We start from the raw sequence: 15,636 nt of genomic DNA, 5'->3' as shown, positions 1-15,636 counted from the left end.
ATGTGTTTTCTTATGTCTAAAAGTGTTGATTTTTAACACCAACTATTTTTCCTGCTGCCTCTAGACTGAATGTAAAGAGGAAGGTCTGTGGTGCAGCTGGTAGTTTGTATATTGACACAGGTAGCACGCTTTTATCTGCTTGCAAATATGTGTTCAGAATCAATAAGCATAAACATTTAAGTAGAATGGGATGTTTAAGAGCGCACATACAAGGGATATTTTAATTATATATGACAGGTTTATTACATGTAATTATAAAGATATGTTATATATAAAGATAACCAGTCATTGGCCTCCTGTGATTCAGGAACACTGTGCTGCTGCATATTCAAGGTCAAATTGTTTTCTGTAGTGAAAAAAAAAAATTACGTTTTTCAGCTAAGTGTCATATTTGTCTTAAGAAATTTTAATTAAGAATTGCTTATCTGATTTAGAAGATGATGGAAAGGAGGTATTTATTTTCTTCCCACCTCCCAAAAGGTGATCATACTTACAAAATTCGCTGAGATTGTCCAAGAAAGTGTGTAAAATCCTCATCCATCACCGAGAGCCCCTGGTCAGGGAATGACAGTGCAGTAAATATCTTCAGCAGCTGCCTTTTAATGTACAAGCTGTTTTCGGTAGGAATTTTCAGCACTCACATAAAACACACTGTCATGAGTGACTGCCTGTGCTCCAAAGTCATTACTATTGGGATGATGGAACATCTTTCAGCGAATAACCAAAAAACTTTAAATGTCATGTCAAGTGTGTTGAAGGCATTTTCAAGCCTTGCTCAAGGTTACATGAATATTGAGTAGGCCTGTTTTTAAAAAGTTTGAGATCTATGAGAGAAACCACTCATATGCCAGTTTGGAAAACAGTCACTTGATCTGGAAGGGGGGTGGGGAGTGACAGAAAAAGAAATCTGTCTATTAATACATGCCAAACCTGAAAAACTCCTGCCTGGATATTAACTGAGTGCAACTTTGTGTGACAGGCAATGCCAGTGATGTTTAGCAAAAAATAGGGAATTATGCCATTTGATGAAATTACTTAGCTGCCTAAAAGTTCACTAGGGAAAGAAAATGTACAACAATGGATAATTAAATTAAATTAGGTTTTTAAATACATTTTAAGATTTGAACAATTAAAAAGTATGGATAAAATGTAATTAATGAGGTAAAACCTTGGAAGACACTGAGAAGTGCCAGGTACCTCGTTGACTCCAGTAGGAAAGGAGGATCCTGTCATTCTATATCCGTAATTTTGTAAGAAATATGGATGTTAATTTAATGAAGACATATAAAGTCTGTATCACTTCCAAGAGACCCAGTCTACTGCTTTTGAAGTGATAATATATTTTGTCTTGCCTCTTTGGCATTCATTACTCCTTGTAGTACATCATCTGCATGTAAAATTTTTCTGATCAAGAGGTCTTTTTATATTACAGAATATTGAAACTGAGTATTCTAATAATGAAACAAGGTTTGTTTGATTTGTCTTCTGCAGAGAACCAGAAAGGACAGCCAGAGAAGCCGTGTTCACACCACAGTATCACTTTAAACTCGACAAGAAGCCCACTCACCAAAGAAGTTACATATGATGTGGAAACAAGTTCTAAGGGGTTGAACAGGGCTGTTGGGAGAAAGGAAGCCTGTCATGGAGAAGGTGGCAAAGAAAAGAAAATGGATCGTATCGGGTCCCCTCCTAAGGGAGAAGCCATTCCAGAAGTAGAAGCTCTCTTGGCAAGACTGCGAGCACTATAGAATAATCATATAACAGTTTAAATAAAAGTTAAAAACAATAGCCTACACTACATCTTTAAAGAAATAATAATTTTCTATTTCTGACGTTACATATTCCTGACTTCCTAACTTCTCTGTGGATGAAGGATCTGCTTCTAAACTTTGTTTGCAAGACTATACAAAACAATATTACAGTTTTGCATAACTGCAAGATTATTTTTTATTATAAGTTTTTACTTAATAAGCATATGAAAAATATCAGAAGAAGATAAATACTAAATTGATTCAAAGCACAATCCTTTTAGTGGACAGGCTGCTAACCATCTGTTTGGAGTGCTTCTGAAAATAGGAATATATTTAAGTATTGTTAAATCATTATGCCTGGGAGTAGGGTCAATAAATAACAAAAAAAGGTATTCTTATATTTTCTACTGTAATTTTTATATTTAGGAAGCTAAAGCACCAAAAATGTATCATTATAGTGTCCTTTACAATTACAGTAATATACAGTATCAGCCATATTCCAGTTTGAGCTCATCAAAGAGCACCAGAGCTTGATGAATTATAGATGTATTTACCAAATGGTAATCCATGGGCAGTAAAGAAAAAATCTATGCAAATAATATACTTTATGTGTAATTAATATATCGCTGCTTTTAAGGTTATTATGATTATTATATCAAAATAATATATACAATTGCTTTGATTGCAAGGTTTTGCAATTGTGTCTTTAGAGGGGGAAAATGTCTTCACAGTTATTTACCAGTGTAATATTTTCTCTTTTCACATGCAAATTAATATGTTTCTATAAAAGGAACATGTAATGGAGATTTTTTCAATTGGTTTTTCACAAACTCATTTTCCAGTAGCCCATAAAGTCTTACTTGCTGGCACAACAGGAGTCTTGCAAGTGATTGCATCTCCTTTATCCCAGTGTCACTGTACAGGGTTGCGTGTTCGCTATCGTATTTATTAATTGCACATCAGAAAGAGTTGCTACCAATGTTACCAAGTAGGGAGCTATTGTTGGTCTCTTTGCTCCATTATTTAAAGCTTCCTTAATATAAGAGTGTATTAAGAATCTAATATCTTTCTTCTAAATTACTTTATTTTTCTTTACAAAATGCTGAAAAAGATGTCTTTCAATAAGAGTCAGTTACATGAAACCAGTGTTTCAATGCTCCAGTGCTTTTTATATCCTTGTTTAAGTTGCCTTTGTACTTCCTGCACTAAACATTAATAAAGTTAATTAGAACTCGAAAACTGGGCCTGATTACACACATGGCATAGGGGGGTTTTCAGCCGTCGTGGGAATCAATCTCCTCTTTCTGGGACTGTTGTAGCTGTCATTATACACTAATTACATTTCCCGCCTTTGCTGAAAAAAGAGAGGTATAAACACAAATCAGGGAAGGATTCAGAGCAGGCATGTCAGACAGACATTTCTTCAGCTCCCCTTGCAAACAATGGGCACAGTTGTCAAACAGAGACACCTTTGGTAACTTGAAATACATCTTGAACGTATAACTCGAAATACAGCAACTGATAGTTGTTCCACTAAGGTCTTCTGCACCTCCAGTATTAAGACTTACTACCCCTATTTACAGAGTGCAGTAAAAATTGCTATCTAAAAAGTCCAATATGATTGACTACATAAAATGACATTTCAAACACAAAGAAAATGCCTGTTCAAGGGGAATAAAAGTTAGCAGTACACTGGATCTTTTCAGTGCTGGGGATGTGCTAGAATAAAAGGGCTAGAAGTAGAGAGCCATCTCTTAAATGTTAGGATGTTCCTCCTACACTTGGAGGATGATCGTGTAGGTGGAAGTACAAATTATTTTCATGGACTCTGTAAACTTGTTCATTTGAATGGATGAAACTCCACCTCAGAAAACTGACAGTTCAGGACGCTACTGCGTAGCTGATCAAGCAAAGTTACAAAACTATCGACTGAATTTTGCAATGAACAAAATGCTGCTAGAAGCCTAGCATTTCCTGATTTTAAAATAAATATTTATCTTTAAATTACAGAATTTAAGCTACTTTTTTTTTTTTTTTTTTACAGTTTGGATAGCTTTTAGAAATGTATTCCAGGGCTTTTAGTCCTTCTAAGGTATTGTGTTTCTGAATTAATCCTTTCAAGTAGCCTTTATTTCTGTAACAAGGCAAATAAAAAGCTGTGCAACTTCTAAGAATACATGTAAATACAGTATCCATTTTTTTCCTCTCCTGTGCTTCTTTGTACCATCATAACTTAATCTACTCAGAGTTAAAGTACATGGTCCAGTTGAAGTACACAGTAGGTTTTCTTTCTACATTTTATTTTTCTTTAATTTCCATTAGACACAAACTCATACACAGGATGTTTTTGATATGAAAAATACTAGTATTGCTTAATGAGTTCAGAGAAAAAAAAACTTTGAAAGTATTACAGCTGCATTGATTTCTATGATTTTATGTTTGTATTAAAATATAAAAGTCAGCTTGTAAATTATATAAATTGCTTTAATTAAATGTTAAAATTATTTAATTTATTCAGTTTAAAATCTAAAATTCATTCAATCTCAGAATACTCAGGGTAGACCTTTATTAGTCATTTTTAGTAGGTATCGAGTCTTCTCCTACAGCTGAGGGACTGAGCCATGAACAGCTCCTGTTAGAAATGGACAAAGGTTTCATATACTGTGCCACACCCTCTCTATAATTCACACCTGAAAATTAAGTCCTTACAAAAAGAGCTTCCTGATTTAGTTAAACACTGCTGTTCAGATAAAAACATTTGAAGTAATCTTGCAGGGCTCCTTCCCTACCTGAGCAGCAGACAGAAGGCACAAACATCTATGGCTTTTCTTGCCAGTAGAACTGTAAAGGTCTAACACATCTTTTTGATACTTCATATGCATTTTGGATGACTTTTCATTTCACTCAGTAAAAGAATTTTGATTACTACATCAATTTTTATACTTCCTGTAGACACCGTATTGTTTGTGGTGGTAGTCTAAATTCGTATGAAATATTCTAATGTTTTGACCTTAGCAAGGCAAGAATGTTTGGAGCTTCAAGCTGCACACAACCAAGCTTGACACCTGACTCACAGGCTGTGGGTAATACCCCAGTGTGTGTAAGCCCAGAAGGAAAAGTGGAGGAAGTGCTTTCATTACAAACAAGTCCAACAGTGCCAGCACGTGGTGGCTGCCATGAGATGTGATAGTGCCTGGATCAGGCACTTCATTGAAGAAGCACAGACCAGAAACTTGAAAATACTTATTTTTAGTTCCCAATTATTATGACAACACTGCTGCTTAGGAGACTGAAAGGACCACACGTAGGAAAAAAATGTCTCAGATGCAGTTGTTACAAATAGTTTTTCTCCAGCAGTTTTCTTTGTTTTCCTCATATAATCATTCCTCAGCCAGGCCCATCCAAAGTCACATTCTCCAGAACTGCACGAGTTAATGCTGACCAGCTGGAGGTATTGCAGCCCTTCTGGCTTTTATAATAAAAGCTGAGAAGGACGACATTTACTGCTTACACTTTTTCCACATCCATTTCTAATGAGTAGGACCAAATTATAATTTTTACACTAATCTTTCCAAGCCTTACAATACTCAGTAACTGTAAAACATGGGCAACAAACAGAGGTCAATAAACCCCAAGCTATGGCACCTAAAACATTATAATAAGCAAGCAGGGTCAAGTGAAAGAGCTCAGCAAAAAAGCAATTACATGACAACATTGCTTTCTCCAGAACAAAATAAAGCATTACTATACCATTTTCTAAATTTTTTTTTAATGTGATGTATGGGTTCTACACAACTGAACAGCAGCAGAAAAATAACTTCTCTTGAAAGTCTGTTTCTGAGGAATTGTTTATCTAGTTTATGAAATTAAAAGAATTAGGCAAATTGCAATTTATCAATTTTTCAAACTAATTTTCTGCCAAGATTCCTATATCTAAGAAATTCTAAAATTACCATCTGCTATTAACTACAGCACCAACTAATGAACTTGGTTTGCATTTTTTTAACACACAAAGCAAGCCCATTTCCTTCCTTTCCAAACACATTTTCTCCATTGCACTATTGTGTGTTTTAGCTGAAGTATACTATTTAGAAGAGGGCTCTACACCTCACTGTAAAAACATGTTTGATAAAGCATTCTGGTCACTCTGACAGCAGTGCAAAATAAACAAGAGGTGTTCAGGCACAATTTTTCTCTCCCAGCTGCAGAGATAGCCATTAAGTTTCGTACGTTAGCGGAGTACATTTAAACTCCTCTGTGCTTCGTCTTCCATAATGTAGCTTTTTCTTTTTGTGATCCATGAGAAGGCATACACTGAAGAATTGTTAAGGGAAATATTTTCTAGCAGCACACCAAAAGGACACTAAGCAAATGACTTGCATGTGACATCAGCCCTATATGCCGTAGGAGGCGTAACACTTGAAATGTAACCCAAACAGGCAGATAAGGTATTTCATTCCACAGAAAGAAAATGGTTCCTTTCATCTAAATGAGCTTATTCCACTGCTGATACCAGAATTGTATGTATTTTGGGAGGATAATGTACCCCTATTTTTAAATCTGTGTTACATTAGCCAGGAAAAATAAACTATGGAAAGATGAAAGTGCAGAGACTGGGGAGCAGAGTTGATTAATGTGCTGCCTGATTTCACTTCTGGGACCTGAAATTGCAGTCAGTGCAGAATGAAGGAACTAGGGGGGAAAAATACCCAGTCTCATCTGACATCTGTAAAGGTCATGAAGGAAATGATGGTGGGTGATCCAAAGTTGGTATGGCCACAGGTGTCTTTTCTTTTCAAAGACATATATCAGAATATCCTCAGTGTTGGGCTGTTAGTTCTTGAAGCCCTCAAATGAATCAAAGGAAGGAAAAGTCTGGCAGAGATAAATATGAGCTACCATAAAACTGAGAATATTTTCATCTCAAATCCAAGCACCCGCCCTGCTCCTCTTCATTTTGGTAGCTAAAAGAAGAGCATGAGGAGAGAGAGGAGTCCACATGGTGGCCATGCCTTCCCTATGGCTGTGCCAGACAATGCTGCTCTTGGCAGCTGCCCTGGCTGGCACAGTGAAGGCAGTGCAGGTGCCACTCTGCCCTCCCAGTGTTTCAGACTGTGGAAAGACACAGGAACCATGGCCAGCAAACGTGGCCTCAAATCATGGGATCACCATAAAAAGGCACCATAGTTCTAGAGCCACCCATTAAGTACAACAAAAAAGATAGTCTTCTAAATTATTCAGGTGTCAAAACAGCACCAGAATGTGCACGTATTCCTTACGCCTCCTAAAGACAGCTATTACACCCACTCTCCAAGTCCGATGACTCCATGCAAGCTGCACAGAAGGAGCTTAAATTCTCAATTATTTTGCCTTCTTATGTACAGTTCTGCCCTTAATTGAAATTTTCTGTCCAAAACAAACAATTTTAAACTTTGCAGTCTATAACTGTTAGTTAAAAAAGAGGCTTTTGTAAAAGCTCTGTTTAATTTGTTGCATTTTAATGTGAGGGTTGTTGCGCATAGTTGAAAACATGGAGTGCAACAAAATTCTTTCCATTAACTAAGACAGAAATGGCAATTATGCAGTCTGTTGATCGAATTCCTTACTAACAAAGGGTACTTTCTGCTAATGGATAGAAAAGCAAAGCAGTCCAGTCAAACAAGTCACCTTGATAGTGGAATGTAAGACCCATCAATTTTACTCATGACTTCTTCAGTAATGAATCTCTGAGCACAACCCATAAGCACTGCTCCTGAAAGACAACCACTGAGGCAGAGGAACCACAAAAAGTGGTTTGAAATGAAAAATGGGGTAAGAGATTTCCATCCCTTTAGAAGGGGAGGAAATTGGTTATGATGAATTTATCTCCAAGGTGCCTGGGCACTACATTAAAAATGCTTGGACAGAAAAAAATACATTCCTGCCTTGTAGTTGGTGGCACCTTGCCTTTTTGTGCTGCACCATCATGACAAGATAACCAGACTCCTGTCTTCATCTCCATCCTGGTATCCACTGACATTGTGGAGAATCAGAAGGAACAGTAACCATGGCAGTATGAGCATTTTTTTTCACTTGGGATGTAATGGATTCCAGCCTGCAACCCCACACCACAGATTAATTGCTAAAGCCTCTGGAAAATTGTTGGGAAGAGCCAGCTTTCTCCCTGTCCCCTCAGCAGGGACATGGGACACTCTTGTCCAGAAGGAACAGAATGAGCTCTCATTAACTTTAGCTCCAGAACACAACTTTGTATTATTTGATTACCAAATCCCCAAGGAGACATTAAATGCTTTTATTTTTATCAGAAGGATTGTACTGCAGTAAATCTTTCCATTATCTAATAAACAGTTAAAATTGAACAGCACCTAGGTAGAGCACCAAAATCAGCAGGCAAGAACAAATTAATTCTTTCATGAAAGAGGCTGTGCAGGATCATTTCTTCCATTTCCATCTCCAATATCTTTAATACTAAACACACAAACCTATATTAAAGTTAAAATTGCTTTTAATTAGATAAAGAAGGCTTGGTGTTCATCTTATACCTTTTGCACTGGTGCTTTGATTAGCACAGTTTCAGCACCTTGTCTCAAATTATTAACCTGCCCCATTTTGAGTTCAGAAGTCCAATATACGAACACAGATGCCCAAAACCTAATCCTGTGAGGCCCCTGGCATGTCCTCACAAGCACTCGTCATCCTCAGACTGCATGAAATTACTCTGATCAAAGGGTGAGTGTAGCTTTCAGGATCACGCCCTAATGAATAAAATATACAAAGGTGACTTGAGTAAAATTCTCTCCAACGTGCTGACAAAGGTAAAACAAAATATTCCCCTTAGGACTTTTTCCTGGCAGAACAACTTGACCCCTTTGTGACTGGCCTTCAGAAAGAAATGGATAATGCTCCAACTAACGAATTAATTCACTGAATTTTTGGGCAACTTTTTGCCAAATGGTTGGCGTGCTCCACCATATATACAGCAGATACATCTCAAAGCACCATAAAGTTTTAGATGAGTATATAATACATTTTTAACTTCAAGCCCCTTGCATGCAAATTGCACTGCTGATTGCTGTGTTTTTTATTTCTAAGTGTTGCCTGTTTTCCAGCCACAGATTTTGTTTTTTACAAACCTCTCCCATACTGCACATCAAGCATTACTCCAGAAATTCAGCTTTGTCCTTGCTTGCTGATGAAATTTTACTATTATGTAGTAATTGCAATGCCCTGAACTCTCATCCTCCTGCAAATTTTATGCTCCTCCAAGGAGAATGTTTCTTCTTAAAGTGATATTATTTCATTGGTACAATGTGGCTCACTGAGCTTGCCTTTTGCCCCCTTGTTCTTAGACTTTAAAAGGAGACTGTAACAGTCTGATCCAGCACCTACTGAGAAGAAATCAAAGGCTCCTGTTGACTTCAGTGAGTGCTGGAGACAGCTCCTAAATAGGATGACTCAAAGTGCAGTTCTAGCCTGGAGGCAGCTATACAGCTGATACTGTGGGACTTTATTGTCTCATTGCTTCAAGCTCCAATCTGTGCAGTTTTTTAGTATAATTATAATTTTCTTGTTACCAGTCCAATAAATATCATGCTGGATGGGAGAGTTGAATTACTGCCTGAAATTTTAACCAGCAAAAATGATCCTGTAATCAGATTTCTTATGTTGTGCAGGACTCAGGATTGTGTACAATTCTAATTTTCCTTAAATGAGGCACAATCATAAAGACAACTCAGCAGAAAACACATGGTCTACAAGGCAGCATTCCAGTCAATGGCTGAGCCAACTGGGAACAAAGCAATGGACAAGCAATTTGGAAGGCCGTGTCCCAGGACACACAGTCTCTGTGTTATCTGTTATGTCACCCCACAAACAGTGCATGGACGTATTGGCATAGGTCACACTTATTTCAGGGACAGATTGACAATTATATAACGCGGGGGACTGTGGGCCAATGCCTCAGTCCATGCTATGACTCCTTGTAGAGTCATACTGTTATACTCAGAGACTTTGTCAACTTGAAATCCACAATCTAGTATTCTTATAAGAACAAAATCTGCTACCACGCTTCTCCTGTCCATCCACAACTAACTCAGGCGTGCAGTACTGACCAGTAACAGAAAATTTCCCTGCACCACTGAGATCAGTCACGCAGGACAGAAACAGCTCTTACCTTTAAGGTAGGTCATGTTGTTAGTGCTCGGCACAGTGCACCTCACTGAGGGTCCTGCCAGATTTCAGTGCAAGCAACAGCCACCACCAGTAGTTTCTGCCTTTGGTCACCACTAACAAGTGGAAGAGAGTTAATTGTGGTATAGTTAAATTAACACGAAATGCCTGACTTGTCTCATTCAAATCCTTTTGACAGTAGCATATGTTCCTGCTTTACACATGAAAGCTTAATTACAGCATTTTAGGTGGCAAACCAGTTAATTATATAAATATGGGGCCCAGAAGTCTGATATGACACCTTTGCATGTTTCCCTGGAAGATGTCATGAACAAAAGAAGATGTTTATTGTTAGCAGCATCAGGCTGAGGGCTGCAGGGGAGCATTGCCACTGAAGCCTGAGCTCCCTGTGCACAATCTGGCTACAATGGAGAGCAAAATGTGTTTTTTACAAATTGCTCTTGCTAATAATAAAAGTGAAAGGAAAACTCTTTTTTGCCTGGAACAATGCACAATCTCTTGTGCGGGCTTCATATCACCTCACTTCAGATGTTGCTGATTTTAAAATCCCCAGCAGAGATCATCATTCATCTCAGCTTTTCTTTATCACTCATCATGGCTTTCCTCCTACACAGAACAGGCTAATTTGAACTTTTTCAACAGCATATGTTGGGAAGAGAGAAGGCAGTCTGCAGCCATGCTTATTGCCTACTTCAACTAGAAAGAGATCCTGAGGGGACCAGCTCAGGTGTGGGCAGATGAAACTGAACATTTGCAAATGATTAGAGAAGCCAGTGTGCTACCTAAATCTAGAATAAAGGGAAGATGGGGCCCCTGCTCAGCACCATGTCATGAACTCCATGTGCTTTATTCTTTCTTGCCAGGCTTGAAACAGCAGATGTCTCTCATGCTCACAAAAGAAGGAGGTGAATTGAGTCCTCTTGGCAGAAAATTCTCTCCTTGAATGGTATTAGCACTTTTTTTTTTTTCCTTTCAGAACCTAACACAAGTACCTGGACAATTCTTTTCCCCAGGGGCTTTCTGTCTGCCTTTCAGTTGATGATATGCTGGAGGCTACCACATGTAAAGCATGATCCCACAGACGGCATGTTTTAGACCTCGTGGTGTTGCCTGTTGTCCCATGGATTTTCTGCTCAGTTTGGACCTTGAAATTAAATTCCCACTTTTGACACATCCACCAACAGTCACTCACTAAGCCTATGGCAAAACAACTATTCACTTAAAACCAACCCACCATCAAAGTGGGCACTGCAGGTCAAAAAAACCCAGCAGCATAAACTTGTAGCAATCACCTGACAGGAAGGTGTCTTGTTTTGTTCTTCCTCCTGTGTGTTTTTGTGCTTTGCATCAGAGTTTGACTGGTACAACAGCTATTCATATCCTATGTATATTTGGAATAATCAACTTTCACAAATTTCTTGGCATTGCACTTGCAAGTAGTCACCTGTTTTCCATTCATATTCTGCAGCTATGAAAATTCTCTCTTAAAAATAATATATGTAAAATGTACAATAGGCTATTATTATCTGTATATATATATTATATATGTATATAATGTACACCTCAGGGTCTTGATGACAAGAATAGCTCCTTGAACTTATCTTGCAGGTTTATAATATGACTCTAGGGTTTTTATAAAAGCAAAAAGAAGGTACAACTTTAGTATTACATAGCAAAGGACTTGCTATCTGTGTTTTTAGAGATTATCTCAGAAAGTCCTGTGAACATAATAGGATAAGTTACTTAAACTTGCAAAAACAAGGACATCTCAGAATGCTGGCCTCTCAGTTTCACCTTTATCTCACCTAATTATATTGACATGCAGAACTGGATAATGCCCTGCTACAGCTTTCCAAGATGCTTTGTAGATCATAGGTGCAGCAGTGCACTGAAAGCCTCAGGCTTTACAGCAGATTTGCACTGTTTCAGGGAAGGCAGAGGGGGTTTGTGTCATGTTCCAGAAGGGTGAAGAGTGCTACATTTGCAGAGGGCTTCTGAAAGGCACAGCTGCTATCAGACTGCAAAGTACCTAGCGTTGATATGTTGATTTTTTTTTTTTTTTTCAGTAACAGGAAAAACAAAATGCACAATCCTCCAAGACTGCTGCAGATGTGGTGTCAAGACAAAAAGCAATGAGATTTTATTCCTAAGCAAAGATTGCTGTGTTACTGAAGGCAGAGAAACCTTTATGCCAGCAGCTCACAAAAGAAACCATGAGATTTTCTAAAGGTAATTGAATACTGGTAAAGGAACATAGCAACAAAAACAAACCATCTCTGATCCCTGAAGGGGAATGCAGGGACTTACCTGTGTCTAGCAGTTGGAAGCTATGTGCTATGGAAACGATTCAGTCCTGTAAACATGTCTAGTACTCATCTGATCTCTCTTTCTGCTGTTTCTCCAGTCATGTAAACATCTCTTCTGCACAGCGTCCTTTGGCAAGGAACTCAACTCTCCTACTCCCCCCTCGGCATCTCCTTTTGTTTGTTTTGAACCTGACTCCTACTGACACCGTGTGCTGGCACTAATCCTCATGTTGCAGGTATAACGCCAATCTCACTGGCAGTTTAGGAAAAGCTGTGCACTCGAAAGGCTCAGTAATTCATCATAATTTCCAGGAAGAAGCAAAAGAGCAGTGGTGGTGATTGCTGCCTCTTTCCTAAGGGCAACAGAGGAATGTATCTGTCAACCAGGCATGGCATCCAGCGAAAGCTAACACCAAGTGCTCCTGCGCTGCTTATCCCTATGGTATTAATAATACTGACAGGAATGACCATGGCAGAACAAAAGTGACTACAAGGAGTTGGAGCGTGGGTGGAAACCCTTGCATGTGCCAATTGTTCCTAACAAGAATCATGTTTTGGGTAACAGCAGGAACGGGCTTCTGGGGGTGGCATTGGAGTGCTGGTTTCTCATCTGTGGGCTGTTGCTTAATGAGCAGCTGGGTAAGGATTAAGGTAATTTAATGACTGTGTTTGTATTTAATAGAGGATAGTGAAAACATGGAAACCCATCCTGGAGGATGGCATCCAACCCTGGGGTCCTCAGTACAGTGACCTGTTGGAGTGGGCCCAGAGGAGGGACATGAGGGCAAGTACAGGGCAGGAACGCCGATCTTGAGAGTGCGGTGAAATAAGGTGTGTTTTGTTCACTAAGAGACTAAAGCAGATTGTGAGAAAAACATAACAGGAAACAGACCCTCTTGAACATATCCCCCCTGCTCAATGACCTTTAAGTTTCAGGAAGGCAAGCAATAATACCAAATAAGGCCAGGGTTGCCCAGAGGACACCTGAGGAAGACTACTGGCCTTCATCCAAAGACCACCAGGAGGCAGGATACGACCCCCTAGCAACAGGAGCACACATGCGCAGAGAACAACCCGAAGGACGCCTCCACAGGAAATGAAGCGGCATAAAGCGACAAGGGAACCGACCACCATACGGCACTTGGCGGAGCAGGGACTCCCCTGTCGTCCAGCGCTGATATTTGCCTATGCCTTGCTTGCTGTAATTAATAAATTCCTTTTAATTCGATCACACTGTGTGTCTCAATCTATCACAAGAGGACAGGCTGAGAGTTGGGTCTGTTCAGCCTGGAGAAGAGACGGCTGTGGGGAGGCCTTATTGCAGCCTTTCCTCACTTAAGGGTAGCTTAAAAGATGGACAGAAACATTTTGGCAGGGCCTGTGCACCCAGACACAGGGTAATAATTTTAAACTGAAAGAAGGTAGATTCAGACTAGATACAAGGAAGAATTTTTTTTATTAAAAGGGTGGTGGAACACTGAAACTTATTTCCCAGGGATGTGGTAGACAGCCCGTCCCAGGAAGCATTCAATGTGAGGTAGATCAGGGCTCTGAGTAACCTGATGTAGTGGAAGGTGTACCTAGTCATTGCAGAAGAGTTGGAACTGGATGAAGTTTAAAGGTCCCTTCCAACCCAAGCTATTCTATGATTCTATAAACAGACTGCCATAAAAATGGGGGGAAATCAGGGTATTTCATAGGGTTCATAGAGGAGGACGCTATGTTCAGAGCAGTTCAGTTCCTGTATTCTACTGCAAGTACCGGAAGAGGAGATGATGGAAAGGTAGATACACAATTAAATCTGCAACTGAATCAGTGTAACACATTCAGATGGACAATGCTTACCAGAAGAAGAATACTAACCCAACCTTTAGGCTTCCAGAGGGAGACTTTAATGAATTCAGAGGTTTGCATGGTAAAATCATCTGATTCTGATCAGATGATCATGTGATTCTGATGAAAAAAAAAAAAAAAAGTGTTAAAGATGGCATTTCCTAAGAAAATATCCCTCCAGAATGAAACAAATAAAACATGGGAAGAGGTACCTGTCTGTAGAGGAAAATGTTAGCAGATACAAATATGAGTAAGTTGGATTTGAGAGTCAGAGAGGTTTTGCAATGGGACAAACATAAGTTAGGTTTCAAACGACAAAAAAAAATAAAAAAAATTCAAAGATATAGAAGAAAAAAAAAGAAAAGCAACAATGTAACATGATATTCAATAAATAGAGGACATGGAAGATAGCAAGAAATTGGTTTGTAAGAATACTGACATATCTACTAAGATTGAGTAAAGTTGTTGGTCTGATTCTCAATGGAGAAGGAAAGCAATCAAGAGACAGCTTCAGGAAAGCTCTTTAGCTCTCTTGCGTGCCTTTGCTGAAAAGGCAAACCAATCACGTGGATGCCATTTCATAGGTGTGAGTAAGAGACAATGCCACCGTTTTTTAGCAGGGAAATAAAGGCTAGGAAGCATTTAAGGCATAAAGAAGTTAAAACTTTCCACATCAGCTGGGTCTCAGGAGTTTTATTTCAGTTCATGCAATGACCATCCTTGAGAACTCCTACGGGTTCAGGAGGGATCAGGACAGGAAGAAGTAATCATGATACTAACACAAAAGAGGGTTACCTTAGACTGTCACCACCTTAGACTGTCATATACCCTGGATTCCATGTGGCATTTCACACCATGCTCTGAAGCCTTCTTACAGGAAAACATGAGTATGCAGAACCAGTTCCAAATAGTTACAAAGCTGGTTATAAAAATGTATTTTGTTGGAGGCAGAAGTAATCTGTCGTGCAAACAGAGAAAAAAGAAACCACTCTAGCTACATGAAATCACCATGGTAGTCACCATGAAAAACATGGTGAGGGTTTTGTAGAACCAAAACAAGAGCAAATGAACTTCAGCCATCACACTGCCTCAGAAAAAAGGTAATCACCATGTTGGGGCTTACAGATCCTTCTACAGCATGACACACCTTTAAAGCGACCAACTCATTTTGTCCAGTCCTGTCAAAACTTCCCGGGAAAGCTGTGCAGTTTTCCAGCACTGAATTTCAGTAATAAATCCGGGCATAAATCTTAAGCGCAAGGACAGAGATCTAGCAAAGCCTACCTGGAAGGAAAGATTGAAAGATTTGGGGTTGTTTACCTAAATAAAAATGAGGAGGGATGCAAAATAATGCAGGCAAAATGATCACAAAGAGGACTATTCTGTTCTTCAAACCTGTAATGGTTAGGACAAAAGTCACAGACAAATTGAAGTGACAGACAGACAATAAAAGAGAATTCCTAGCCATATGGAGAAGGGCAGTGATTCCACCATACATTCTGCTACCATCACACCCACTCCTCACTGCAGAGGATGTGCAGTCCCCACATTGGACG

The 15,636-nt window shown here is 39.1% G+C and overlaps 1 protein-coding gene across 1 annotated transcript in view; it reads left to right on the top strand.

Annotated features, from left to right (window-relative positions):
- Positions 1-1,847, top strand: part of DIAPH3 (diaphanous related formin 3) — a 203,825-nt gene extending 201,978 nt beyond the window's left edge. The window contains exon 28 of the mRNA XM_041466987.1: positions 1,492-1,847. Within this exon, the coding sequence (XP_041322921.1) occupies positions 1,492-1,748 (257 nt within the window). The 3' untranslated portion in view covers positions 1,749-1,847. The remainder of the gene's footprint in view (positions 1-1,491) is intronic.
- The last annotated feature ends 13,789 nt before the right edge of the window (positions 1,848-15,636 follow it).

Source organism: Pyrgilauda ruficollis, unplaced genomic scaffold (genome assembly GCF_017590135.1).
Source record: "Pyrgilauda ruficollis isolate IOZ18807 unplaced genomic scaffold, ASM1759013v1 scaffold20, whole genome shotgun sequence".
NCBI lineage: Eukaryota > Metazoa > Chordata > Aves > Passeriformes > Passeridae > Pyrgilauda > Pyrgilauda ruficollis.
Note: the sequence above shows the minus strand (reverse complement) of the source record. Positions and strands in the feature narration are given on the sequence as shown.